Genomic DNA, 27,277 nt, shown 5'->3' with positions numbered 1-27,277 from the left:
GGCTATTTTTATGTTTTTTGTTGAATATTCTCTGGTTATTTTCTTGAAGCTTTTTTTTGAAAATTTCTGGGCTGTGTCCTTTTAAGTTGTTTGTTGCTTTCTTTCCTAATTTTTTCCGAAAGAAAAATAAAACAGTGTGCTCTGGTGTTAAAGGGTTAAATTGGAGAGGTTTTACAAGTAAATTCACTTTTTTGCTTAACTTCAAGGGCATTCCACATTGCAAGAGTTTTATGGACTGTTTCTGGAGTGTTAATGACTGCGATGGTGAAAAATGAAAAAATAAACACTGAGAGACACGTCATGACGCTCAGATTCGGCTTCTCTTGCTGTTTCTCGTTGAATGTAGAGTTTTATCTCCACAAGCAGCTGTTCAACTGATTCAAACCTCCTGTTGTATATGTTGTAAATGTATTAACGCTCTGTTGCTCTAATATGATCAATTCAAACCTTCAGTTTGACTTTGAAGTTTTTTGTTTTGCTGTGAGCATATTTAGTGACGCTGCGCTGAGTCAGCGAATAAAAACATTAAACTTTATTGGCTGTGCAGGTTGGTGGAATTTGATGTAGTAAAAACACTCGGTGCACAGTCAGCTGCAAAGCAACAAATGACAGTGCACCTGTTTTCTTCCTGTACACATCTACTTAAAACTAGTGTTCACTGAACAGATCGATAGTTTTGACGGTAATTCTGTCATCACTCACACAGGTGAAGACGCTGTGGCCGGCTGCTGACCTCTCAGCCTCTCAGTATATCTGTGCTGCTGACAGGACAGCTGCTGCTCTAACAGTTGCTGCTGACTAAATGCATGAACGCTTCAGTGGCTCTTACACACTGCTCACATCTGAAAATGGGGTTATTCTTCAGGGTATGACCAAGTCAAAGATTATTTCCTGTAGGTTTGAGATGACCTACAGCTACAGGTTGGTACCTGTAGGACACCTCTGTGTTGTATCTCTTTAGAGCTGATATTCATTGCAGTAGAGACAGACAGACAGTGCAGTAGACTGACTGCTCGGACTCCAACGTCAGTTATATAACTGACGGCTTTATCAGCATTCCCGCAGATCCTTAAAAAGTCTTAGAGGATCAATCTCAAAATAAGGCCTTATTTGGCATTAAAATGTCTTAAGTCAATCTTTCGAAAGTCATAAAAATGCTAAGACACAGGAAGTATGAAGTTATGAATATTTCTTTTTCTTATGTTGCATTGTAAAATCTCGAAATATCTGTATCTATCATGTCTATTTTTGAAATAATCAGATGCAGATCAGGATAGAGGAAGAATGTTTACTTTTTTTTCAACATTTGAAGTAGATCATCAAATTTTTTTACTTGACCAAAAAGGTCATGTGTTATATAACAATAAATACTGTCTTTGAATTAGGCTTGGGTGGTATGCTATATTTCGTACCTTCATGCTTTTCTGAGGAAGAAAAGTAATATTCCCATACCTATTTTTCTTATTAACAGAGAAAATACAATTGTACATCTTTTGAATTTAACTTTTTCTCTGTCACAGAAGACTGACAAGTCTTAACTTCTTCGTTAACGTATCATAAAATACACTTCATTTAAACTCGACAGAAAAGAAATAAAACTCTCCATAACCATCTTGGTTACTCTTGTTAGTAATCTAGTTAATAAGTCCACTGTTCCAACAATCACCAGCTTCGGATTGGTCAAAATGAATCCTTAATTCACAAAATTAGATGTAAAAATCATGCTGTTCCCCACATTTTCTCTCTGCCTGCTGGCCACTGGCTGTTTACAGTCCTGTAACTTCTTCCTCCACCACTAGGTGTCGCTGTGTCTTTCAGTGGCATGGTGACTCAGTGGTTAGCACTGTTGCCTCACAACAAGAGGGTCCTGGGCTCGAGCTTGGCTGACCCAGATCTCTCTGTATGAGTTTGCATGTTCTCCTTGTGTCTGTGTGGGTTTTCTTCAGGCTCTCTGTTTTCCAACACCATCATCAAAAACATATACATTAGGTTAATACATCTGTTGGTGCTCCTGAGCAAGGCACTGGCAAAGGATCTGACATCAGCCCCTGCTGCTCACTGCTTAGCAAGGATGGGTTAAATGCAGAGAACAATGTTGTTGCACAATCTTCATGTGACAGTAACTGCTTCTTCTTCCTCTCCTCCTCTTCCTCCTCCTCATCCTTCTTTTTCTTCTTCTTCTTCTTTTTCTTTTTCTTCTTTTTCTTCCTCTTCTTAATCTTCCTTTTCTTCTTCTTCTTCTTCTTCTTCTTCTTCTTCTTCTTCTTCTTCTTCTTCTTCTTCTTCTTCTTCTTCTCCTTCTCCTTCTCCTTCTCCTTCTCCTCCTCCTCCTCCTCCTCCATCTGTTTCACCAGTAGAGACCAGAGACTGAGCTCTGATGGTGCATGCTGTGCACTACAAACAGTGAGTTTATTGGAAAAAGGGGCGCCTGGATATATGATGTTATTCAAAAACATACCTTCAGGATTTCTAAATACTCTGGTAAACTGTGATATTGTGATACCTCCATAGCCCAGTCTGAACATTTTCCAGGTAGTTTCAGGTCTTTTTTTCCCAGGCAGCATGCCAATACTGTATTCATCCCTGCGTGCTTTTTATCTTCATGTCCCAAACTTGCAGTTGTTGAGAGGGTGAGATGATTTACTGCGTCAGTACGACACAAACGATGTTTAATGTGGTCAAAAGCTGCGGTTTGTGTGAGCAGAGCTGAGCAGCAGAGGGAATGATTAACTTTGTCTCAGGACACAGACGTTATTTTAATCAGTCTCGGGTCTAATAGTCTTAACTTCCTCTCACCTTCATCACCTCCTCAGCTGAATATCACTTTCCCGCTAAAGCAGCCACACTCTAATAGGAGCCATTCATCTCTTTTTTTTTCTCGCCGCTGAAACTTCAGGGAGTGATGCATTTAAGTGCTTCGTTCCACCATTTTCCAAACTGCACTTGCTGACCTACAGTGATTTTCTCTCCGTGCATAATATGCTCAATGCCAGTTTGATTGGAGTTTTGCAAACGTTAAGGTCACAACCAAATTAAAGTGTTGCCTTGTTTTGTTAATTATACATGCAGTCATGTTTACAAATGCTGCATTCGTGGGATGAAGGAAGGTCGGCGTTTCCGAGTTGGGAAGTCTTTCTTCCAACTTGGTTGTGTTTATGTGCTTTGGGTTCATAAAGTGGAAACAACATAGAAGCTGCAAAGAAGATGGGTTACATTTGAATTCTAAGAGCATTTTTTTAAAAAAAATTTAAAATATATTTTATATATGATATTTTTATATTTAATCTAGGTCACACAGAGAAAGAGATTTATTATTATTATTATTATTTATTTATTAACTTATTTACTCACTTACTTACTGGTAGACATTGTAGACTGAATTCATCTATAGCTTATTTATTTATTTATTTATTTATTTACTAACTTATTTACTTACTTACTTTTAGACATTGACCAACATTTTAGTGTGAAAATGTAATAATTCCAGTTCTGTTAAACATATTGTTGCCTTGTCTTCCACCAACTAATAGAAAAGTATCAATACTGGTATTGATAAAGACTTGTATTGTTAATGTTTCTGGATAATGGTATCAATATCAATAAAATTTGACGATCCTCATCTCCAGTCCTCTGCTCTGTGTTCATTGCCAGAGGCTGAAATAACGTTGGCTCAGGACTCAGGTACTGTAGGGAATCTCATCACACTGTGAACTTGCCTCCTTTCACCTTCACAGCTGAATATCATCCAGTGTATACTGCAGACCTAATAGAACAAATCCACCTCTGACCACCACACTAATAAAGCTGAGTATAAACCAAGCCCCGCCCCTCGGCCCTCTATTATTTCACTGCCAGCTTCATCTTTCTGTCTCAGGACATTATTTAAATGAAGCCGAGTCTTTAAATCTCACCTCAATCTCCTCCTCAGCTCCGTATCACCATCAGGTCCAACAAAAAGCCATTTTCTTAATCTTAATAACATGAATTCACTTCCTCTTCTGCAGGAGCGTACAGCGGAGGAGGTGATCTCCTCATCATCTCAGCAGGGATGGGTCTTAATGGTGAAGATGAGCTGCTTACCCTCGTTCCCTCATGCTGGTCCGTCTGGTTGCTTGTGGTTTCCTGCAAGTGTAACAGCAACATGCACTGCAAGAAAAAAAAATCCCCTTCTGCAGAGGCATAAAATATTATGTAATCAAGAGAAATCTTCTGCTATCAAACCGAAACATCTGCCAACTGAGTAAGAAAAAAAAACTCTGAAGCAAAGCATTAAAATCAGGCCACTACCAAACACTACATGACCTTTAAAGCAGTAATGTAAGCAGAGGAACTTCAGACATTCAAGATAAAGCTTCCTGAAACCAGATTGTCTTTTAATTCATTCAATTAAAGCAGAAGTACAGAGCAGGATCTGATAAGCACAGTACTGCCCCCTGCATGCAGCCAGGAGTCACCAGTTGAAACTAGTTTAATAATCTGCTGCAAAATATGCTTGATGAGAATTTTTATCCTTGATAAGCAACAAAAAAAAGTGAGGCAGATTTTTAAGAGCTTGACACTGTAGAGATTTCCTTGACTATATTTCCAATTAAAACAGGATGGTGAGGCAGTGCAACACAATTGCCACAAAAAAATGTTTTGGCTTTGCAAATTTCTGTAAACTAAGGACACATTTGCCTGTTTTTATGTTTGCCTGTTGTTATTTTAAGAACGCCTTGGTTAAAGGACCTTTGTTGTTACCTGCCATCCAGCCCAACCCTCATCTCATAAAATTGATGCCAAGTAAATGTCATAAACTAAAGGTTTATTGGGAGAAGGTTAAAAAGAAAATAATAATAATATTTTTAAAATCCTGTTGTGGGGTCAGATGTTCTGCTGTTTAGGAGAGATGAAATAAGAAAAGCGAGTGATGTTACACTGTTGTCGAGTGATGTCACTCGGCGGGCTGTTTGTCCCGCCAGAGTTTGTCGGAGGCACCAAAGTCACAGAAGTCAATGACTGATGTGACACACACACACACGCACACACACACACACACACACACACACACACACACACACACACACACAGAGCTGTCGGGTATTCATATTGGGTGATGACGCATCAGTCATAACGACCAATCAGATTTCCCTGCCTGCTTGTTTATCTAATAGGGATAGGATATTTTGTGTGTGTGTGTGCGCGCGCGCGCGCGTGTGTGTGTGTGCGTGTGTGTCGGCCCTGGCTCAGCTGGTGATGTCTGTGGCATCATCAGTGATGAATACTGTCAGGTATCAGAGTCACTGTCCACCTGTCTGTCTGTCTGTCTGGGTGAGTGATGTGTTTGGATAAAGGATTATTGAGAGATAGACTGTGTGTGTGTGTGTGTGTGTGAGAGAGAGAGAGAGAGAAGTGACAAACAGTTTCTCAGTGGCTGTGAAAAGACACTCAAATATCTGTGAAGACTATAAAATGCTGTAATAACAGTGTGTGTGATCTGTCTTCAGAGAGTGTGTGTGTGTGTATGTGCTGCTGTAACAGGAGACTTTTTGGCATTCTTGCACGTCCTTCAAGACGCGGTGAAATTCTCTAATATTTGACTGTTTAAATAGTTGTAACCCTGCTTTAATTCAGACGATGCAAATTAACTTCTCTGTGTGTTTGCTCGTCTCCATCTCATATTCAAATCTTTCCTGCTGATAGAGAACTACCAGACACAAACCTGCTGTTGGCTTTGCATTCACTTGGGCTCTGCTCTGTCAAACCTCAGGAGAGGTTTGATTTTGGTGAAACTAATACAGTGACCATTTAAAAGATGCCTGTGCGGAAAGGGATGATTGCTGGGCAGATGTTTTGCTGCTTGCAGCTTTTTCAAGAACTTCTCAAACACTTTATTGAATTTGCTATATGACATTTCTGTCATGTATTATGTGCTGTCTGTCCAGTATGGATGTTGATGTCTTTTGTCGTTAATGTTTTTATGTTCTTGGTGCAAGACAAAGTCCCTTAGGAGCAATAAAGGCTTCATTCATTCATTCATTCATTCATTTATTCATTCATACAATCTTACACTCAACTAGGGCTAGGTGATAGCTTGAAAATAATATTGCAATATTTTAAAGCTATATCATGATACACAATATATTTCTTGATATTTTTAAATGACCTCTAAACTAATGTTAACTACTAAAATACAAAAGTAGTGAATGAACTGCAGTTACAATAAATTTCAATAAAGTAGCTACTGTCATATAATAAAGTTGAATACCCTACTGTTACAATAACATTTAATAAAATACAACGATATATATATATATATATATATATATATATATATATATATATATATATATATATATATATATACTTTAAGTAAATTTTAAAAAGTATTGTTATAATTAAATAAATCAAAGAGGGTCCCATGGTGATATCTTAACATTTATTATGTTAAGATATGAAAAATATTGAATTGTGTTGCTATTTTAACTCATTGTAGCCTGAAATAACATACAAGAGTACTTTTACTCTGCTGGGCATCCCACAGATGGCCACTGGAGGTCATGTTTTGCATGATTCTGTTTAAATATTTCTAAATTAAAATTCAAGATAGTTAGAGCATTGATTCTTTTTGCAGCAAAACACTAATGCTTCTGTCTCTCCTGTCATCACGTCATGACCTTATGTTACCAGACTCTATGTGCCATGCAAACGTGGCACTTTGCTGTAATTCTGCCAGAAACAAATGGCTGTGGAAGATTGTTGGCGTAATCCTGTATGTCGATCTGAAATAAAAACCCCATTAAAGCTAGAACATTCAATCTTTTTGCAGCATAAATCTAAGGCTTTTTATCACGTTTTATGCCCCTAATGACATTATTGTGATACATTAAACTACAGGAAAATGAGAGCCATTTAAGAGCAAGAGAGCCGAAATGAAGAAGTAATGATGATGTGACAATTTATGCTTAATGTTTCCAATATCGTGATCTTGCATATCCTTTGCACATCTTGTGAAAGAAATCAAACCAACTTTCTGAGATTTGAGATGCTTTGAATGCTATTTGAAGGTGTGTGGAGAGAGCAAATGTTTTGAAGGGATTATTAAGCATTCATTTCTATATTTTCACTAAATTCATCTTAGTGAATCCTGCACTCATCTGACTTACAAATACTAGAAAAATAGGAAAGCGCAATATATCTACAAGTTCAGTCTCTGTGTCCAACAGAGCAACAGCATATTAAGGTCCCCCGAGGTTCATAAATCCCCCCAAATTACTCATAAAAACATGGAGAGGACACAACCTCAGTGTCCTCCGTGTCCTCAGCATTGCTGCGGTCCCGATCAGGACTGAGACTGTTGACTTGTGTGTTTAATATTGTCTCCAACAGGGAGCACAAGTCAAGAGTTAAAAGTGGAAATGGAGTGAATGAAAAATAAGAGTCATTAAGAAGCAGCAGTGTGTGTGTGTGTGTGTGTGTGTGTGTGTGTGTGTGTGTGTGTGTGTGTGTGTGTGTGTGTGTGTGTAAGCCTAGCAGCACTTCAGTGTGTCGTTGAGCCCTGAGCTGCAGCTGGTGACTCATCAACAGATGAAGATGCTCTCTTCGTCTCTCTGTCTTCCATTCACACTTTCAGCTCATTTGGGGACACAGCAGTGTGTGTGTGTGTGTGTGTGTGTGTGTGTGTGTGTGTGTGTGTGTGTGTGTGTGTGTGTGTGTGTGTGTGTGTGTGTGTGTGTGTGTGCGCGTGTATGTGTGCACGCACATGTTCAACAGATGTTCATATTAATGTTTTTCTCCAGAGACCGAGGTGGTAAATGTCTTCATCTGGTCTCAACTGAATCCGTCTGTGCGTTTGTTTAGTGAGACACATTGGACTTGTCTGGCACTCATATGGAAAACAGCATTATCTTTAGCATGATTAACTGAAGCCCTGCATTTTAAAGAAAACCAGACACAATCTTCTAAATAAAATAAATAAAAAGGGTCAACTCTAGATGGTAACACTAGATTTGCGAGAAGTTCGTCAAGATTTCATGTTGTAGACCTTTTAAAGGCATCTTTCGGTTATCAAGGAGTTACATCGTTGTTCCGCTACTGCACGTAAAAACAGCAAATTCAGATCCTGAAAACATTGTCTGTGGTGTCAAAAAATCGTCCTAGACATGGCTCAACATACAGAGCAAAACAAACTTGGACAATAAACATACAGCATGTGCTCCTATGAAAAACAAAAACAAAAAACCCAAAACAAAACAGAATAAATAACTAATACAATAATTTAGACTGAATAAAAATCACAATATACTACTGTGTGCAAAGTCACATAGTGTTTATGTAGATGTGTGGATCATTACCTTCTATTTAAGATTGCAGTGGGAAGGAAGGAGTTTTTCTAAGTGTTTTTCTTGGCTAAAGGGACTCTATAGCAGAGACCTGATGGTATTAGCTGGAGAGACGTCTGCAGAGGGTGAGTGATCTTTTGTTATGTGATAAGCTTTCCTTTCACCAAGGTTTTACCAGTTATTTTACTCGTTATTTCATTACTCGTAATTAAATTAGCGCTACAGACTCTGGAGTTCACCAACTGTGTCCATTTTATTTTTTCTAGTCCCAAATCCACGTTTTGAGCTGATTCGTTTCTTCAGGGACTCCATAGACTTTCATTTCTGACAGTTACATTAACGTTGTACCTTGTCAAAGGGAGAGCAACAAGGTCCTAAAACTCAATTCTCCTTCTCCCACACTGCATATTTCATTTCAGGAGGATGACAGTTCAGAGTTTCATATGCTGTTTTTATGCAGTAGTGGCTGGACTGGAAGTGTTAGGCAACAACGATGTCACTTCCAACAACTGGAACACAGCTTGAAACGATGGACCAACTGAAGTGTCACACACTGATGCAGACAGACTCTGAGTGGGATCTATGTGGCCTCTCAGAAGTGCAGGGCTGAAGCCTTGGCCTCATAACTCTGCTATTACACACACACACACACACACACACACACACACACACACACACACACACAGACACAGTTGCCAGGTGGGAGTTTGGAGGATGAGACCGTGGCCTGATCAGCCTCCTGTGGGGTGGAAGGAAGTGCTTGATTTATGAGTCTGGGAGGGTTGAAGTTCTTGGGTGAACACACACACACACACACACACACACACACACACACACACACACACACACACACACACACACACTCACACACAGTTGCTCTGGATGAGTGTTTGAGTCAACTCATAAAATGTTTTTGATCTGGCAAAGGGAAGGAAGGAGGAAACGAGCAGAAACGGAGGATGAGCGATTTCAGGGGCCATTTACATGGCAGCGGTTCTTGCATGAAACGTTAGAACCTTTGTTGCGGTTTGGCCTTTCGCTCACATAACAACAGTGTTTTGTGGGCCTGAAAACTTTTGAAACTGGGTTCTAGAGTGTATTTTTTTTTAAATGCCACGCCTTCTGTCCCCGTGTAAACTTGCAATGCACAGATCCCGTGAGAACGGTGATGTCACAGCTTCACTTTGTGCATTATGTTTCAGACAAATAACTATACTCGAGTAGGAGGACACTAATGACAACAATGGCAGACTACTGAGCTGTGCTTCTGCTACTGACTCTACTGGGTCTACTTACGCTGTCGGTTCTTGTGCATGCATTCGTCTTCTTGTTTGTTTATACTCAACGCCCCACACCTTTACGTGCAGGCACATGGTCTTCTTCCATGGTGTGTCATTACAAAGTTACACTGGCAACCGCTGGCCTGACATGCATACTGCAGCGTTTTTGGATATTTTTGTGGATTCGTGTACTTGTGGATCATTTTTGTAACGTTATCATATGACTGCGGATTTTTTTAGAATCATGAAGGAGAGACGTTTCCATTTCTAGGGCCATTCTTGTTTAAACGTGGTCTCAGAGAATGAGATGGTGTCAGTCTGCAGACCCGAGAACGTGATCAGCTGCTGCGTCTGTGAATCAGAAATAATTACATAGACACTGTGAGTGCAGCTAAATGAAAGGTGAAGCGTACATTTGTCCTTGTTTTTGTACACATAAATCTGGCCCTCAGTGTGGTGTTAGCCCTGTAGTTCTGGCTCCAGCTCAGACCATATACTGTGTGTGAGTGTGTGAGTTTGTAAATGAGTGAGTGTGTGATTGTGTGAGTGTGTGAGTGAGTGAGAGAGGTCTTTCTCTTTGCTCGGAGGCTTTACCACAAAACAACATGAATCTTTGTTGTTTGCTTTTCTTCTCATCTCAGCTCAAGCGTGGACTCAAAGACTCAAATGTATTTCAGTTTTCTTTTCAAAATCACAGTTGAGTTTATTGCCAAGCAGGCTGTCACACACAAATAATTTGTGTGTATAAAAATAAATATAGTAAGAGAACTTTAAATAAAAATTAAGTTCTCCAAAGCTAAATACACATTCACCTAAAAGAATAACTATAAAAATATGACTAAACAATATGCATATATCTGTTTTTAACATTACATAGCTGTACAGTTTGCACGCATTAATGTTTAAAACACTGATAAGGGATGGTCCAACAGTTCTCAGTATGAAGTATGAAAATGTTGCCATCCTTGTACTTCTACATGAGTTGAGCACCAGTAATGTATTTTTTTTTAGTTTTGTGCAAATAAACTAAACTAAAACAAATGCAGATCCTGGAATTTCCTGGAAACTCTCACCAAAATTTGGTAACTTTTTCCGTGAAACAGAAAGAATGTGGAGGTCTTAGCTAATGTTCTGAAAGCTGTCATATGGACTAAAACAAAGACACTGTTCAATACACTCTGCATCTAATAGACCACATTTAGAATTCCAATTATATTCCTTCAGATGATTATCCAACTGTTGCAATTAAACTTCCTCAAACAGCATTCCAAGCTGTAGAAAAAACACAATAAAATTATTAAATCTGCATGTTTCGATAGTTTACTAAACCCTGCTGTAAAGATGTCAGATGTTTTTTGTTTTTTTTTAATAGCAACTCATCTTTTAAAACTGGCCAGTCTGTGCTTGAACATCAGTTGAGATTGTGCTTGAAAAATGTCTTTTTCATTCCTAGTGTGAATATTTTCACGTAATCGAATGAATATGAAGAATATTACTACAAAAGTAGAGTTGACCCTTAGGGCTTGCTTTAATACTGCACACACTTGTATAAATCTGCGTACAAAATGCTTCTTTCAAAATCAAGCTTTAAAAAATATTGTGCATTAATATTATTTTTGACTTTCATTGTTTTTTTAAACTTATATCAGTCCTGATCACAAATTTTAAATATTCAATAATTTTCAGAACCCTTTAACCCTTTAAATGCCAGGTGTTTGGCATAACTATGTTTTAGGATGAAAAAGACAAAAAAGAAAAAGAATTATTTTCAATATACTACATGCTAAGTAGATTTTTTGATGATGACAGTCTGGGATATGCCAATGATTTGCTGCAACATTGATTGTGACATTGCACCTAGTGGAAATAGCATGTATTTTCTCCATATACCAAATATGGTAAAAATGATATCATCGGGTGGAAAATAGTAAAAATGACAAATTCCAAGGCAAAAGCCCAGAATGACACAAAGAAATAATACAGTGCATGTTTTTATTCGTTGATAGGATTAAAAATGTCAGTTTGAATGGGTTTTAATGGTGCGTTTTTTTACCTTTATAGTCTGAATGTAACAATTTAGTTTCCACAGTGTATTTTAGATTCTAGATTGACAGATTAAACTAAAATACACAATCTTGTCAGAATTTATGCCATATGCATGAACAGAGCCAAATTGATCAGAAAATGAAGAATGAAAAGTGCGTAAAATGCGCCAAGCAGTCCCAAAGGGTTAATGTCACATTGTGTTTGTCTTTTTAAAAATCAAACATTTCTGGGGAGCAATCCTGGTTTTTCCTGAATGAGTGATATATTTCAGTGAAGTAATCGTTCTGAAATAATGGGAAAACACTCCATTTTTTTGTCCACATTAAAGACCAACACAGCAGTCCCACCTTTGAGTTTCAGAGAGAAACACTCTTTTTTGTCAAAATTTGGACACAACCTGTGTGCGTTTTTGCTTTTTCTTGGAGTAGGATGGGAATTTTACTTCAAATCTAAAAAAAAATATTTATTGAGTGGGAATCGACAGTAAAAATTCTCATTCATCCTCTCTGTTTCTCAACAGGTGAAGGTCACATGATGTCAGGATGCGTGGATTTCCACCTGATGTTGTCCCTGGACAGGAAGTGAGGGACATGGAGCTGTTTTTGGATCCGTCAGCTTTTCTTCCCACCTCGTCTCCAACCTTGGAGCAGAATTGGGAAGAAATGCAGCAAGTGGATGGCAGCTGGAGCCCAGACAGTGACCTGCAGGGATGTGGACAGTGAGTGTCCTGCATGGATTTGTCATGAGAGCTCAGTGCTGGACTCTCAGGTTTTGACAAATATTAGATTCAGAAACCAAAGAGTAATAATGTTATTTGCAGCCGGACGCAGCCTGTCTCTTCTGTAACAGAGTTCATAGAAGATGGAGTTTAGTGTTACTGGAGTTTACTGTCCATGTTTTGATGTTTTCTTACATCTGGAGCAGATTTGGCCTGTGGGAATTAAGTTGAATATCACTGCCTGTTCGTCCCTGTGGCTGACTGCAGTGCTGCAACAAGAACATTTATAGCCTCCATGTTTCTGTTTCTGCAGTTTCGGTGTCTGACAGCAGGCTGTGCGTCTTTCTCACTGTTTGACTCCTTCTGTGTTTTCAGACTGGACAGGAGGTGGGTCCTCTGGCATGAGTTCATGAAAGAACATGCCCACTTGGACACCTGGCTGCAATTGGCTGAGCAGGCTGTCATCTCCTCTAACTCCGCCCACGTTACCTTCGTCACTGCCAAGGAGGAGCTGACGAAGTTTGAGGTGAGGAAACACAAATCACTGGTGCCATGTAGGGGAATCGTCATTTACTGAAATCCGGATACTGAAACTGCGATATATTTTACCCCCAAAAATCCAGAGTTTAGCTCATCTTAAAAATTTCTGCAAAATATCCCAATTCTTTGCAACCATACTCCCATGGACACCCATGGACAAAATGAGAGTGAGCGATATTTGAATTGAACTTCAATTATTAAAGGGTTTAAAGTGGAATTGTATTTTCCGTCAAAGGAAAGATGGAGTCTTTTTACTTTACTGTACTTTTAATTTGATATTTTTTTCCCAAGGTTGATTTCATACCGAATTTAATCTCTCCACGCTCACTTTTCCTGAGATTGCATGTTATCATTTTTTTGGGTCATTTATTATATCTCCTTTGTCTTGTACATCACTGTCAGAATTAAAGCTCTTGTGTGTCTTGGATCCATATATTTGTCTTGTCGTTATACATTCAGGAAAGCTCACATGAGAGGCTCTCAGAGAAAGGAAAGCTGGGGTTAGAACAAAGTTAGGCTTAAGATCAGTTGCAGGTTAAAGACATCATCTAGGTGGAGCGTAAATATCACTCAGCGGTCGGTCGTAAAGCTAAGGGAGGCAGTATTTATGCTTAAATCCACTCGTCTTAGCACCTCTAAATCACAAAGTTTGCAGCCGAGCGGAGCGTCCATCCCCTCTGACTGAAAAGCTGTAGATTCTCCTTGTTTGTTCAAATTAAACTCTGCTGTCAGGCTGGTCACTTCTGGGAAATCTGATCTGCAGCAAAGCCCCTCCACAGCTCCAACACACAGTGAGGCAGCTGGCAGTGCAGGAAACGATTAAGTCTGTATGTATCAGTCACCTGTTGTTCCGGTGGAGGAGCAGACGGGTGACTGATGTTTAAACATTAAAACAAGCACACATTTCCCACTATTTCATGTGTCTGTAACTCAAATCAAACATTAATATAAGGAAGCTAACTGAAGGTTTGACTCTTATTATTATCCATCAAATAATTTCATGGTTCATTTTCAGGTGTTGCAAAGTCCCAATTATTTAAGTTTTGAAAATGTGGATTGTAAGTTACTCATTTAACCCTTTAAGAACGGCAGAACGGTGGTGTGGTGGTTAGCACTGATGACTCACAGGAAGAGGGTCCTCGGTTCGAACTCGGGTTGGAGTGAGGTTTGGACCTTGGGTGCGGGGCCCCTTCTGTGCGAGGTTTTCATGTTCTCCCTGTTTCAGTGTGGGGTCTTTCTGGCTTCTTCCCACATTCCAAAGACATGCAGGTTAAGGTGTGAATATAAGCATGAATGGTTTGTGTGTCTCTATGTGTCAGCCCTGCGTCAGTCTGGCATCCTGTCTCGCCCAGTGACAGCTGGGATAGGCTCCACCCCCCACGTGACCCATACGAGGACAAGCGGTTACGGACAATGAATGAATGAACCCTTTAAGACCTGGATCAAAATCAGATTATAATGTGCTGCATTTAGACACCTTTCACAAGCACTTAAACCTCTGAAAATTGAGAAAGTTAATTTGATTTCTTCCAAAAAAATGGGGAGCAATGTAAGTAGCATGATTATTAGATATTATCAAAAAAAAAGGAAAAATGGCCAGAAAACTACATAAACCCTTTGTAACCTGAGCACACTGGTTTTTATTTCTTTTAAAAAAACACAAGAAAATATCCAGAAAATTTGCAAAAAATAGAGTAAAAAGAAAGAGAAAGTAAAAAAAAAAACAGACAAGAAAATTACCTGAAAAAAGTGCTTAAAAAGTACAATATTTTCTGTAACATAATTCAGTATAGGTCTTTATGGGATCTTTAAAAAAAAAAGTTACAGTTATAATCGTTTTCCCTAACTTTTATCTTTTTCTCTAGGAATTTTTCCTGTTTTTTTTTTCCCTAAATCTTTGTCTTTTGCATGTTAAGAAAAAAAGAAAAGAGATTTTTTTCACTCATTTTCAGGGTTTTTTTGGTAATATTTTACTAATTTCTTGTGAATTTTTGGGTTATTTTGTTGCATGTCACCTTTTTTTTCATGTTTCTAAAATAAATTAAGCCGATATGCTCAGGTTTCAAAGAGTTAACAGCAATTTCTGATCTATTTGATTATATCAGGTTTTAATATTTAAAAAGAAACATAATTTGGATTTTACATCAGCACCTGAAGGCTCTGCTGAAAGCATGTTTAATAGCAAAGAGCAGAGTCAAGTCGTCTGCATAATGCAGCACTTTATTTTCTGATTTGTATAGAGTGAGACTAGAGCTGCAATGATTAGTTGGTTAATTGATTAGTCCATTGACAGGAAATCAATCTGTAACTATTCTGATGCTTGTCTTGTTTTCTTACTTAAAAAAACCCAACATTTATTTATTTACCATAAAGAAAAAATATACAACAGATAACACAGAGAAGATGTTCACAATAAGTTTGCATACTTATCATAATTTTGGTCTTTTCATGTCCATCTTCAACACTACTAAGTACCCAGTGGTGATACCTCTTCCCATTAAACACTTACTAACTCAGCAAATACCTCCCACCTTGCCATTCAGTCTAAAGCACAAAAAATATACAAGTATGACAAAACAGCAATAATAATAAAATATAAACCAAAGTTAAAAACAACAAACTTTTTCTCTTTTGTCAGCTGCAAAACTTTGCTCTATATTTGTGCTGTAATAACAGCTGTTAGTGAAAACAAACAAAAAACTGTGATGTGCGTTACCTCAGACATGTTTTTCTTGCTTGTGTGTGTGTGTGTGTGTGTGTGTGTGTGTGTGTGTGTGTGTGTGTGTGTGTGTGTGTGTGTGTGTGTGTGTGTGTGTGTGTGTGTGTGTGTGTGTGTGTGTGGGTTCAGAGGCTGCGGTGTGAGGCGAGATCTCATCTCGTCCAGTTGGACAGTCTGACCCAGAAGAATCGAACGCTGACTCGGCTGTTTCAAGGCGCCATGCAGGCTCGTTTGTTGGCGTTGGCGAGGGAGTGCGGGTGTCGATGGGACAAGGTGAACACCAGACTGGAATCCATCACTAGACTACTGAAGGTCAGAGTGCCAAAACTAATATTACTCTTTAAAAACATTTGGACAGAGAGGTGTTTTTTGTTCGTCCACCTCCACTTTAAAAAAAAATAAATACTGAAGCATTTCAAGATGAATCAAAGTGATTTGAAGTGGCATATCGCTCTGTTTCTTTTCTCTGTAAGCTCTTTGTGTCGGAGTGGGAGGAGTTTGAGGCAGAAAGGGAGGAGCTCGCTCTCTGGTTGGCTGACCTAGATGTTCGTCTGGCCGAGGTGGATCATCTGTCGGGAAACACCTGTGAAAAGCTTAGACAACTGCAGGTGTGTGTATGCTAATTAAATGCACGCTTTCCTACCTCCTGCACAATTATTTATTTATTTATTTCTTGTGTGTGTGTGTAGTCCTTCCAGCAGTGTGTGTGTGTGAACTCTGGCCGTGTGAACGTCCTGCTGCAACGCGGCGAGGCCTTGATCCAGCGCAGCCAGCCAACAGATGCACAGCATGTAGAAAGTCGGCTGCTGGAGCTGCTGCGGCGCTGCAGCTTTGTCTACAACAACATTGCACGAACACACACCCGCCTGCTGAGCATGAGACTGGTATACACACACACACACACACACACACACACACACACACACACACACACTGTAACAACTAAAGTGAATACATGGCAGTGAATACACACAGATGTTAATATACATGAGGGTGGAGTGAAGTTCATACACAGGCAGATGGTTGTACAGTTTGTTTTTCCTAATTTAAACACATTTATACAATTATTTATTTCTAGCCACATTTATACACACAAAATGAGATTTTTTTTTGTTTTAACCCACTAACCTAAAAAGAGTCAGTCTTCTAGGTCACAGAATATCTACAGCTACTAAGTCAAAGGTATCCTGGATTTTATTGATTTAGTGTGTTTCACCCTGTCATTTCATAGTGCACGTTCATAGACGAAGGCCACTTGCAAGAGTCAGATTTTGAAAATAAATATCAAAATCATAGTTGCAGTGGCATGGTGTCGTGGTTAGCACTGTTGCCTCACAGCAAGAGGGTCCCCAGTTCGATCCCAGGGTGGAACAAGGTTCGCTCCGTGGGCAGGGTGTACCCCGCCTTCCCCCTAATGACAGCTGGGATTGGCTCTAGCCCCCCTGCAAACCTTGCAAGGACATGAATGAATGAATGAATGAATGAATGAAAAACATAGTTACAGAGGCTGAGAGCTTGAAAACACAGGATCCTACAATTTCCATAATGCAACTCAAAAGCATTTTCCCTTATTCTACATTCCAATAAAAGTCTGAAGTCAAAATTTCCCAGGTGAAAATTCCAACTTCCGACCTCCGAGCATTCCAGATGCGTGAGACAAAACAGAAACAAAAAACATGGCCGGTTGTGACCAAGGGTTTACCACACATTCATTTATTTTTGGCGTGCCGCCACAACAAAAACATCTGCAGCCACAACTAGATTTTTGGAGCTGGACTGGTTATTAGGAGCGCTACTGAAATATATATATAACGTTCGGTTATTTATAGCGCACTTGGGGCAGCGACATCGCAGCAGGACATCGGGCACATTGAAAGTGTTCATTCTGCTGGGTCAAAAACTTTGCTCTCACTTTCAAACATCTGCAAACTGTTCCTCTCATCCATTGATGTGATCAGCTGTGAATGGCTCAACTGATCAGTTTTCCTTCCTGCAAGTGACAAACTGTTGTGGAGGAAAAATAAAGTCATGGAAATCTCCACCTGCTGTGCTGAGTTGCAGTGGATAATAGTGTGAGGTCACAGAACAATACAAACTCACAGGCATTTAAAAGATGTCCTAAAACACACACAAAAAACAAAAGTCATCCCCCTTACCCCTTGTCAGTAACTGCCACACACACACACACACACACACACACACACACACACACACCTTCATTCTGTGGGAAAGACTGTTCCTTTCATATGTTAAGAAACAGGAAGAAAAATCAGTTCATTTCAGAAAAAAATGATATTTTTGAAGTTCATGCAGCCTGCTTGCATGGGTCACTGAAAACACATCTTCCTAATCTGTACAGATGTATTAGGATTCTGCCACAGGAGCTCGTGTCCTTAGTGTTAATTAAGGATTACAGTGTTAGTAAAAACAAGTGATGTAAGCCAGACTCCTCCTGTCTAGTTACTTCAGTGGATAATCAGCAAAATCAGTAAATGTTGTAAAATTCCTGATGTCTTTACACTTTTGTGTCTTTTTTAAACTTTGGAACTTTTGTGCTGAGAAGAAAACATTCAGAGATTGTTTATTGTCACCAAATAATTTTGAACATTCAATTATATGTAGAACTATATAAGAGTATGTATTATTTTGATTAAATAAGTAAAAATGTCTTTTACTGAAATAAATTACCTTAATACTTTCTCCATCACTGTACGTCAGTTGTCCTCTGCCCATCATCTTTTTTTTATTTATTGTTCCGTTATTTTATACCTCCTCCTCCTTCTCCTCCTCCTCCTCCCCCTCCTCCTCCTCCTCCTCCTCTTCCACCTCCTCCTCCAGGTGTTTGAGGATGACTGGATTCTGTCTCCGGCTACAGACTCTGGTTGTCCTTCAGAGACTCTATTAGAGGAAGAGGGAGCGCGTGATAAAGCCAACCTGGACCTCCCTGCATTTCCAAACCATCCTAAAGGTAAACTGACAAATTAAACCTTTAATTGCAGATATTAATCGATTACTTATGTGTAACCACTGCCAATAGTCAGTGATTATCAAAGTGTCTTTTCTCTAGATTTCGGCCAATCAGGTAACTCCACCCCGGCCTTCTCCTCACCCATCCACTTCCCTCCTCCTCCTCCTCCTCCTCCTCCTTCTTCCCTGTCCTCGCCTACCCATGAGCACCTGGGGTTGGAATGGGACCCCTCGGTTGATATCGGACGCTCTGTCTCCCGTGATGATGCAGACTCATCATATTTCAGTGCCAGCACAGGTGGGGACAGTTTAAAAGAGAGAGAGTCAAAATCTTCTGTCTTTTTATTGGTCACAATATAAAACCTTCCTCACAGGTGCGTTTGACTCTTTTTATTTACTGTTTTTTCAGTAGCTACAGCTTCAACACCACGTTTACCACACTGCAGGAGATTTTTGGGTTTCTCTTAACTTGACTGAAAGATGACTTAATGCTCAGGGTTTTAGTTTTTTTCTTTTGATTTGGTTTGATTTCTTTTGAAAACATTGCTAAAAGGGTAAGGAGAGACATGGTCAGAGATGGTCTATAATATGCAAAATATTTGTAAAAGTTGACCAGAAAATTATTTGAAAATTAGTTTTAATAGGGATTATGGAAATGATTCAAGGTTCATAATAATTTTTAAAAAATAGGAGAAATATCCAGAAAATTAAATTTACAACGTATAATAATTTTTTATCCCCTTTTTTGTTTGTTTTCCTTTTTTTCCTTTGTAATTCATATTTTGTAACTTCTTTCTGTGCTTTTGACCGAAATCAAGCCAATTTCCACAGGTTTAAAAATGTTAATGGAACATGCTCTAATGGATGTGTGTGTGTGTGTGTGTGTGTGTGTGTGTGTGTGTGTGTGTGTGTGTGTGTGTGTGTGTGTGTGTGTGTGTGTGTGTGCATGTGTATGTGTATGTGTATGTGCATGTGCGTTTAGGTCTGTGTCACAGGGATGGCGTGAAGAGGCGGAGCTACCTCAGCTCTCTCGGCTCACAGTCTGATCTCAGCAAGGACATCACCGACCAGGAAGCAGATCTGGTGAGAGATTTTTTTCTTTTTTTAAAACAGCCTTGTTTTTTTATGATAAAAACAGGTGCTTTACAGAGCAATAAAATCTAAAACACAGAAGGATTGGGACTTACCATAAAAGAGTAAAGAAAAAAGATATAAAAAGTAGAATTAATTACTAAACTTACTAAACTACTTGACTGATTGAAATTTCAGAATGAGACCTCTGCTTTAGTGGGACTTTGGCGTAGCAAACCGCGTGCATTTTCAACACGTTCTCATCCAAACTCATCAAATATTGTCAATTTTTCAGCTAACTTTCGCATCTCCGTATTGTTCTCGAGGTATCCTCCTGCATCTGCTATTTACGTTACAGGATGCTGCTACTGTGATGTCAACACAAGCTCATGGCAGCCAACACCAGGATGTCAACAAACGCACATGCTTATCCTTGTATTACATCATTACCCGCAGTGTTGTAACCTGCTGCATTCCCTCCGTTCGTATTCTCAAGTGATGCCTTTTGCATGCGAATCGGGCAGAGGAGGCAAGTGCCACCCGCCGGTGTTTAATGACACTGCGACCAATTCTGTCCAGTCGCTTTCTCAGCTGACGGCGTTCAGTGGTGTTCCATGTGCACCTGAAAGGTGCCTTTTGGGGGCGCGCAATTAACGCCAAAAGCAGTGAGCTGCAATATTTTGCGATTTCGGAATGAGATTAGGCCGACATTTTATACAGTATATAGTTTTATTGGTTACTGTTGTAAAGATTTTGCCGCTAATTTTTGCTCCAAACTACTGTTCTCCTCCAACGTCATGTATTTTTGAGTAGCAAGATGTGCTGAAATGATTGACTTCATTTTTATGTGTTTATTCATATTAAACATCCAAACTGATGTGTCATCAGAGGACAATGACAGAGGAGCAACATCAGGCTGAAGTGTGAAGAAAACCATGTGGTGTTTGCTTGTAATTTCATTGTACACTCCTCTCTGTGTTGTTCTGCTCTGACCCAGATGCTACATGGCCCAGAGGCTTCATCTGTCTGTACGTCCTTCCATTTATCGGTCCCTCCGTCCATCCGTTTGTCCGTCGGTCTCACACGTACACACACAGACTCATTGATGTTCCGATACACCAGCTATCTAAAAATGTTCTCCGCAGTTGTGTGCCGGCTTTATGAGCTGGTTACAACAGCTCACTCCTCTTCTGCTGATTTATTGATGATGCCTGCAGGATGTGGCACCTCTATATGTTGTTGTCTGTTTCCTTTTTTAGCTTTATTTTGGCGAAATGGGAGGGTGTCAGCAACTGTGCGAGACAGAGGCAGAGGCAGACACAAAGAGATGAAAATGGAGAGGGAGAAATAAGACGTGCCATCATGAATTGTGGGGAGGAGAGAGGAGAAGTGTTGAAGTGATTTGAGTATCCTCCTCTGCTCGCCTGCAGCTCCCCCCTCTCTCTGTCTGTTTCACACCCACACACTGCTGCCCTGTCGGTGAACCCCACAGCCCAACAGGAAAAGAGACGAACACAGAGGCGCACGTAAAACTGAATTAACATCTGATTACAGCTGCAGCATCCCGACAAGGCAGACATCAAAGTGTGCGCACACTTGTGTCAAAGAGAAATATTATCCTATGTATTTATTGGATGTGTAAATGCGTGATGTCAGCTTGCTCTCCCTGCAGGCTTGGCTTAGCGCTGTCCACCCAGAGGACTCGACGTGTTTGTACTTTATTAATCTGCGACTGTGTGACCTCGTCTTCTTGTATGCAGCAAGAATTGTGAATGCAACTCAAAAGAAGCGCCTGCAGAGTTTTTTTGGACTCTGGCTGCCCCCTTGAAGTCCAAGATCCAAATCATCAGTCGGAGACCCCTCAGTTGACTGAGTTTCTTCAAGTGGAGCAGTGTTTTTTGTCAGTCAATGTGCAGTGTACTGTTGCTTTCATGCTGCTCTACTTTACAGACAGCTACAAACCCAGGTCCAGGGTGAGTCTACAGCAAACAAGCACGGTCACTGTGAAAAGAAAGGGCTGTAAATTTGGTTATTTTTATGTCTCTGCGTCGGTAATAGCCATAGTCGGAGGCATCATGTTTTCAGGTTATCAGTTCATCTGTCCCATTCTCATATTCCCAATATCTCAAGAACAAAGTTGTTTCATATTGGAACCAATGTTCACTTTGACTCAATGATGAATGATTAGATTTTGGTGGTCAAAGGTCAAGGTCGCAGTGACCTTGTCTGTCTCATTCTCATGAACACAATATCTCAAGAACATCTTGAGAAAGTTGTTTCATATTTTGCACCAATGGTCACTTGAATTGGACAAAGTACTAATTAGATTTTGGTGGTCACAGAAAAAAGGTCAGTATCAGTCTGAACTCAAAGATGAAATGATTAGATTTTGGTGGTCAAAGATCAAGGTCACTGTGACCTTGCATCCATCTCATTATCATGAATGCAATGTCTCACAAACACCTTGCAGGAAGGTCATTGTTACCTTGCAAACATTTCTTTGTCGTGAATGCAGTATGTCAAGAAAACCTTTAGAAAATTGTGTCAGCTTTGGCACAAACTACCACTTGGACTCAACAATGAACTGAGTAGATTTTTGTGGTCAAAGGTCATTGTGAGCTTGCATCTGTCTCATTACGTGATGATTCACACATGACTCCTTGTGGGGGGTTTCTTCAAATATGGCACAAATATTCACTTGGACCCAAGGATGAAATAATTAGATTTGGTGGTCATAGGTCATAGGTCACAGTCAGTGTGACCATGCATCTATGTCATTATCATGAATGCAATAACTTACTAATACAGTACATTGAGGGAATTTTTGACAAAACGTCACTGTCACATCATCATGCTCTTCAAAAACACTTTTCTGGCCATTGTTTAACGTGATACTCAGTAACAGAATTGTTACTGAATTGGGTTTCCACCTTGAAACAGTACGGATTGTTTAGGTCTTCTGTGCAGAAATGCAACAGTAAGAGCACATAGCAATAATGGAAAAAAGGCCCCTAACTTGTTATTTTATGATGCACCATAATGAGCCAAAGCCATGGTTTCTGAAAAAAAGACAGTAATTTTATAGATAGTATTATTTTGAAAATGGTCTGCAGATGAGAATCTTCAAAACACTCAAAATAACCCTTAAAAGAAGTGATGAAGGTAGTAGATCTCTACATTATGATGCAAAATAAACCAAAACAAGAAATGTTCACAGACTGGATCATCAGGAAATAAATAGAGCAGAATAATTTATCCTCAAAATTAACATTTAAATGTATATAACCTGTTTACTGTGCAGCGATTGGAGGGATGGCTTGACCACGCCCACCTCAGTGTCATCTCACCAGCAGCGACCCAGGGGGGTGGGACTTGGCCAAAGAGAGGCCAGTGGGTGACCTCGACCCCTGAAAGACAGGACGGTGAGCCGGTCAGCTTTGACGGCGGGCGCGTGAGGGCATGGCTGGGAGTCCAGAGCCCTGCCCCTGCTGAGAGGAGGACTTCCAGAGCCGTGCAAACTGATGGACAGGTGGAGGTGGGTGAAGTCACATTCATTCACATTGAAATCTTTTGTCAGATACATTCTTTCTGAAGGATTTTCAACCTTTGCTTTACTGTCAACGAATTTGTAACTAACTTTGCAGCAGTAAATTCATAATTGAACACATTTCAAGGATAAAGTCAGAAATTATCATAACACATTGCTGGTTTTGTGCTTTGCATGAGATTTGCTGACAATAACAGAAATTTAGAGATAGAGCCTTTGAACCATCAGTTGGAACACCTGAGCCAAACCACTCAGGTTCCGTCCTGTTACACTGAAATCAGTTTCTAGCACGCTGCAAAATTTACGCACCCACAGTCAGATAAGATGCACAGACGGCCCCATGCTTGCCTTCCTGTTACACTTACTATATCAATTTCTGGGCATGCCAGAATTATTCTACACCCAGCCTATATCACGCAGTATGTAAATATTAAGTTTGTGTGTTTTAATGTGTTTACCATAATTTCAGTATTTATTTGCATGTTTTGTGAACGTTTTCGTTGTGCATGTGTGTAAGTTTTCGTGTGTATGTGGACATTTTTGATGTGTTTGTGCACATTTTCAGTGTGTATGTGGACATTTTTGGTGTGTTTGTGCACATTTTCCTTGTGTATGTGTATGTTTTCAGTGGGCATTTTCGGTGTGTTTATGCAGATTTTCAATGTATGTGTTGACGTTTCCAGTGTTTATGTGTACTTGTTGCACATTCTTGTTGTGTGTGTGCAGACAAAGAAGTGTTTCAGTCTAAACGGCCTCTGATAACAGGCAAAATTAATTTTGCGCCTACAAATGTGTTGACTATGCACTCCGATTTGTTTAACAATCACTCAGTTATTTTGTCGTTAATTTACTCTCAAACTTTTTTAAACCAAGATGTGAGTTTTTGTCCCCATGAGGCCATTTTTACATGTACAGTGAGCTGTCTCACACACAGTTTTTCTTTTCATCTTTCTCATCTTTCAGCATTGTAAAGAGATCCAGGACACACACACACACACACACACACACACACACACACACACACACACACACACACACACACACACACACACACACACACACACACACACACACACACACACACACACACACACACACACACTGAGGGATGTTGTCTCTCACCTGAAGCTCCATCAGCATTCATAATCATCAGCTTTTATTTTTCCACCTTTTGTTAGGACAGATTCCTGAATAACTGTCCTCTGCCCCCACCCCTCCCCACTGTTTCCTCTCTCCCCGGCTTCACGTTTCTCTCTCCATCAGATTTCATTGGCCTCAGCCTTCATTTTCTCTCCCTCTCTCATTACCGGTGAAAGCGCCTATTTATTCTCCTCCTCTGTCTTGTCCACTGCTTCCCGAGCCGCCAAAATGAATCCATAAAGTCTTGATTTATGCATCCAGTCTGGCTGCACTTTAACTGTCGCCATAAAAACAGGAGAGAAACACGCAGACTTCCTCATTTCCTTCCTTCCTCTTCACTTCCTTCCTCTTTACTTCCTCCTTTCCATTTTTCCTCTCTGTGACTTACAACCCGCTTCAGATTACTGTCTATGTGCAGGAAAGAGAGACGACAGGCAGAGGCAGAGAGAAAAGTTGGTAGATGAGTTTTTAGGGTCAAGTCTGCTGACAAAGTGTGTGCGATATTGTAATTAGAGCGCTTTTGTGCACACTCATTTGCAATATGCAAGTTTGAACGCGTGTTTGTGCGTAATAGCATTGGCACTTTCTAATGGAGGTTCATTACTGACAAAACTATCGAGCGAGCACAAAACAAATTGGAGCAGAAATCAACCTGTGAGTCCAAATTTGAGAGCAGCGAAGGAGAGATTCGAGAGTTTAATCAATGTCTTTGAGCAGCTTGTGTACAAACTCAGACCAAGAGCTCAACAAACAGTTGAATTTTAATTTAAGCCTTTAAAACCAGGATTGACATCAGTTTTCCTGTGCAGCATTCAGACAACTTTTACAATAATTTTAACCTCTGAAACTGTAGAAAAAATGGGCTGATTTCTTTCCAAAACAAGTGACAAATATAATGAGCAACTTTACGAAAAATGTCCCACAAAAAAAACAGTTAAAGGTGACAAGGAAATTTTTTAAAAATTAGTTGGGATTGATTATTAGATATTATCAAAAAATTTGCAGAAAATGTACAGAAATCTATGTTCATAATTCTCCTGATTATACATTTAAAATTATGTTACAGAAATATTTTATTTATTTTTTTAAGGTCATTTTCATTTTTGTTTTGTTTTTTTCTTTTCTTCTATTTATTTATTCATTAATTTATCTATTTATTTACCATTCAGAAATTTTCTTGTAACTTAAAACTAATTTCTTGCTAAATTGTGGGCCATTTCTTGTTAAGTTGCTCATCACCCTCCCATCTTTCTAAAAGAAATGGAGCCAATTTTCTTAGGTCTTAAAGGATTAAAGCATCATCCTCTCTGCTCTGACTCTGAGCTCCATCAGCTCTCAGGTGAAGTGATGTCTCTTTGAAAGAATGTAACTCAGCTGAATGACGTCTCATGATGGATCATTTTTTGCTGAAAATTAAGTCTGGAGAATCAGCTGACTTTTGTCAGATACTGTTGGTCCATAAACAAAAAAATGACTTGCCATCTATAGGAGGTCTGCAACTCATGATTATTATTGTTGATCAATTAATAAATTCAAGATTTTAAGGTTCTTTGAATGCAATTTTACAGCAGTTTTAGTTTTGTTAAAAACATTTTTTTTTTAAAATATTTTTTTGGTTTTGTTTTGTATTTGCTAATTTTCTGGTCCTTTTTTTTTTTTTAAACAAATTTCTTGCTAATCATTTCTTCTTCTTCTTGCTCATTGCCTTCTTCCTGTGTTTTCAAGCCAATTACCACAGGTTTCAAAGGGTTAACTGCATTCAACTGTTCTGTGTTTCAGTGTTACCTGGATGGATGTCACAGCGACACACTCAGTCAGCTGCCTTTTCATCTCGACAACACACTGCCTTTTCCTGCTTCCTCCCCTTCGCCGTCACATGACCTGAAAGCCTTGTCTGATTGGATGAAGCATCAGCAGCGATCCAGTCTTCAGGTGAGTTGACGTCATCGGCCAGTTTTCTTGGTTTTTATTGATAAACCAGATAAATTGGAGATGTTGCTGGTGTTTTTGGTTGCAGCTTTTTCTGAGAGGCTTGTTGTCAGGACTCATAATTCACAGTGCTGTGACTGCCAGAGGATTTCATCTGCTCACAGTAATTAAAGTGTCAAAAATTAATGTGGTATTGATTTATCGATAGAAACTAATACGCACAGCACTTTTTAAATAAGTAGTAGTAATAAGACATAGTGTCAGTCGTGCCCTGTGGGGAGAAATAAACTCTGTGCAGATATTTCTGAGCTGATATATTCCTAGAAAGTATTTTCGTGTGAAAGTATGAAATGTTGCCTGAAACCACAGAGGATCAACAGAAGCTCTCTGTGTTCTGCAGGCGGAAGAAGAAGAAGAGCAGTCCTGTTGCGAGGAAGCCGAACGCCTTCTCTCAGAACAAAGGTGAGAAAAGAGTTGTGCGCAGATGGAGCGATCAAAGACGCAGAATGCAGTTTGCAGGATTTTTCTAAAACTACAGAGACAAGCACAACAGTGTCCTTCATGAGAAAACTTGTAGAGAAAAACAGATAAGGTCAGCAGCCGACAAACGTGCTCTTCATCAGGTATTAACAGAAATACTGTTCAATCTTCTTATGTTTGTGGTGTTGAACACCGTCCTATGTGTCTGTGTGACCCACGTGTGCTTTATTAAATCTGTCAGTAGATTTTGACAGTAAATTTAAAATCAACGCATGAAGTTTTCTATTCAAGAGACTGAGTGATTTCATGTTCAGCAACATCAGCGCTCTAAAGACCATTTTTGTAGAATTGATGAACAGTTAATATATCAACTCCTAATAGTGGAAGTCCGTAAGTTTCAAAATAAAAGTCTCTCAAAACAGCAAAATACAGAGGATATACTCAACTTGCTGTAAATTTTGTAAAATGACAGAAGGCCAGAGGCCAGTCGCAGCAGCCTCAACCATGTTTCTTGGAATT

At 39.5% G+C, this 27,277-nt stretch overlaps 1 protein-coding gene across 1 annotated transcript in view; it reads left to right on the top strand.

Annotated features, from left to right (window-relative positions):
• LOC121942857 (nesprin-2) overlaps positions 1-27,277 on the top strand; it is a 45,574-nt gene that overhangs the window by 12,818 nt on the left and 5,479 nt on the right. Inside the window, exons 2-12 of the mRNA XM_088079355.1 lie at positions 12,168-12,365; positions 12,741-12,891; positions 15,754-15,936; positions 16,098-16,232; positions 16,314-16,508; positions 18,463-18,592; positions 18,692-18,889; positions 19,574-19,674; positions 22,964-23,197; positions 26,129-26,281; positions 26,679-26,740. Coding sequence (XP_087935481.1) covers positions 12,190-12,365; positions 12,741-12,891; positions 15,754-15,936; positions 16,098-16,232; positions 16,314-16,508; positions 18,463-18,592; positions 18,692-18,889; positions 19,574-19,674; positions 22,964-23,197; positions 26,129-26,281; positions 26,679-26,740 — 1,718 coding nt within the window. The 5' untranslated portion in view covers positions 12,168-12,189. The remainder of the gene's footprint in view (positions 1-12,167; positions 12,366-12,740; positions 12,892-15,753; positions 15,937-16,097; positions 16,233-16,313; positions 16,509-18,462; positions 18,593-18,691; positions 18,890-19,573; positions 19,675-22,963; positions 23,198-26,128; positions 26,282-26,678; positions 26,741-27,277) is intronic.

Source organism: Plectropomus leopardus, chromosome 6 (assembly GCF_026936395.1).
Source record: "Plectropomus leopardus strain MGB_pleo_1.0 chromosome 6, ASM2693639v1, whole genome shotgun sequence".
Classification (NCBI taxonomy): Eukaryota; Metazoa; Chordata; class Actinopteri; order Perciformes; family Serranidae; genus Plectropomus; species Plectropomus leopardus.
Note: the sequence above shows the minus strand (reverse complement) of the source record. Positions and strands in the feature narration are given on the sequence as shown.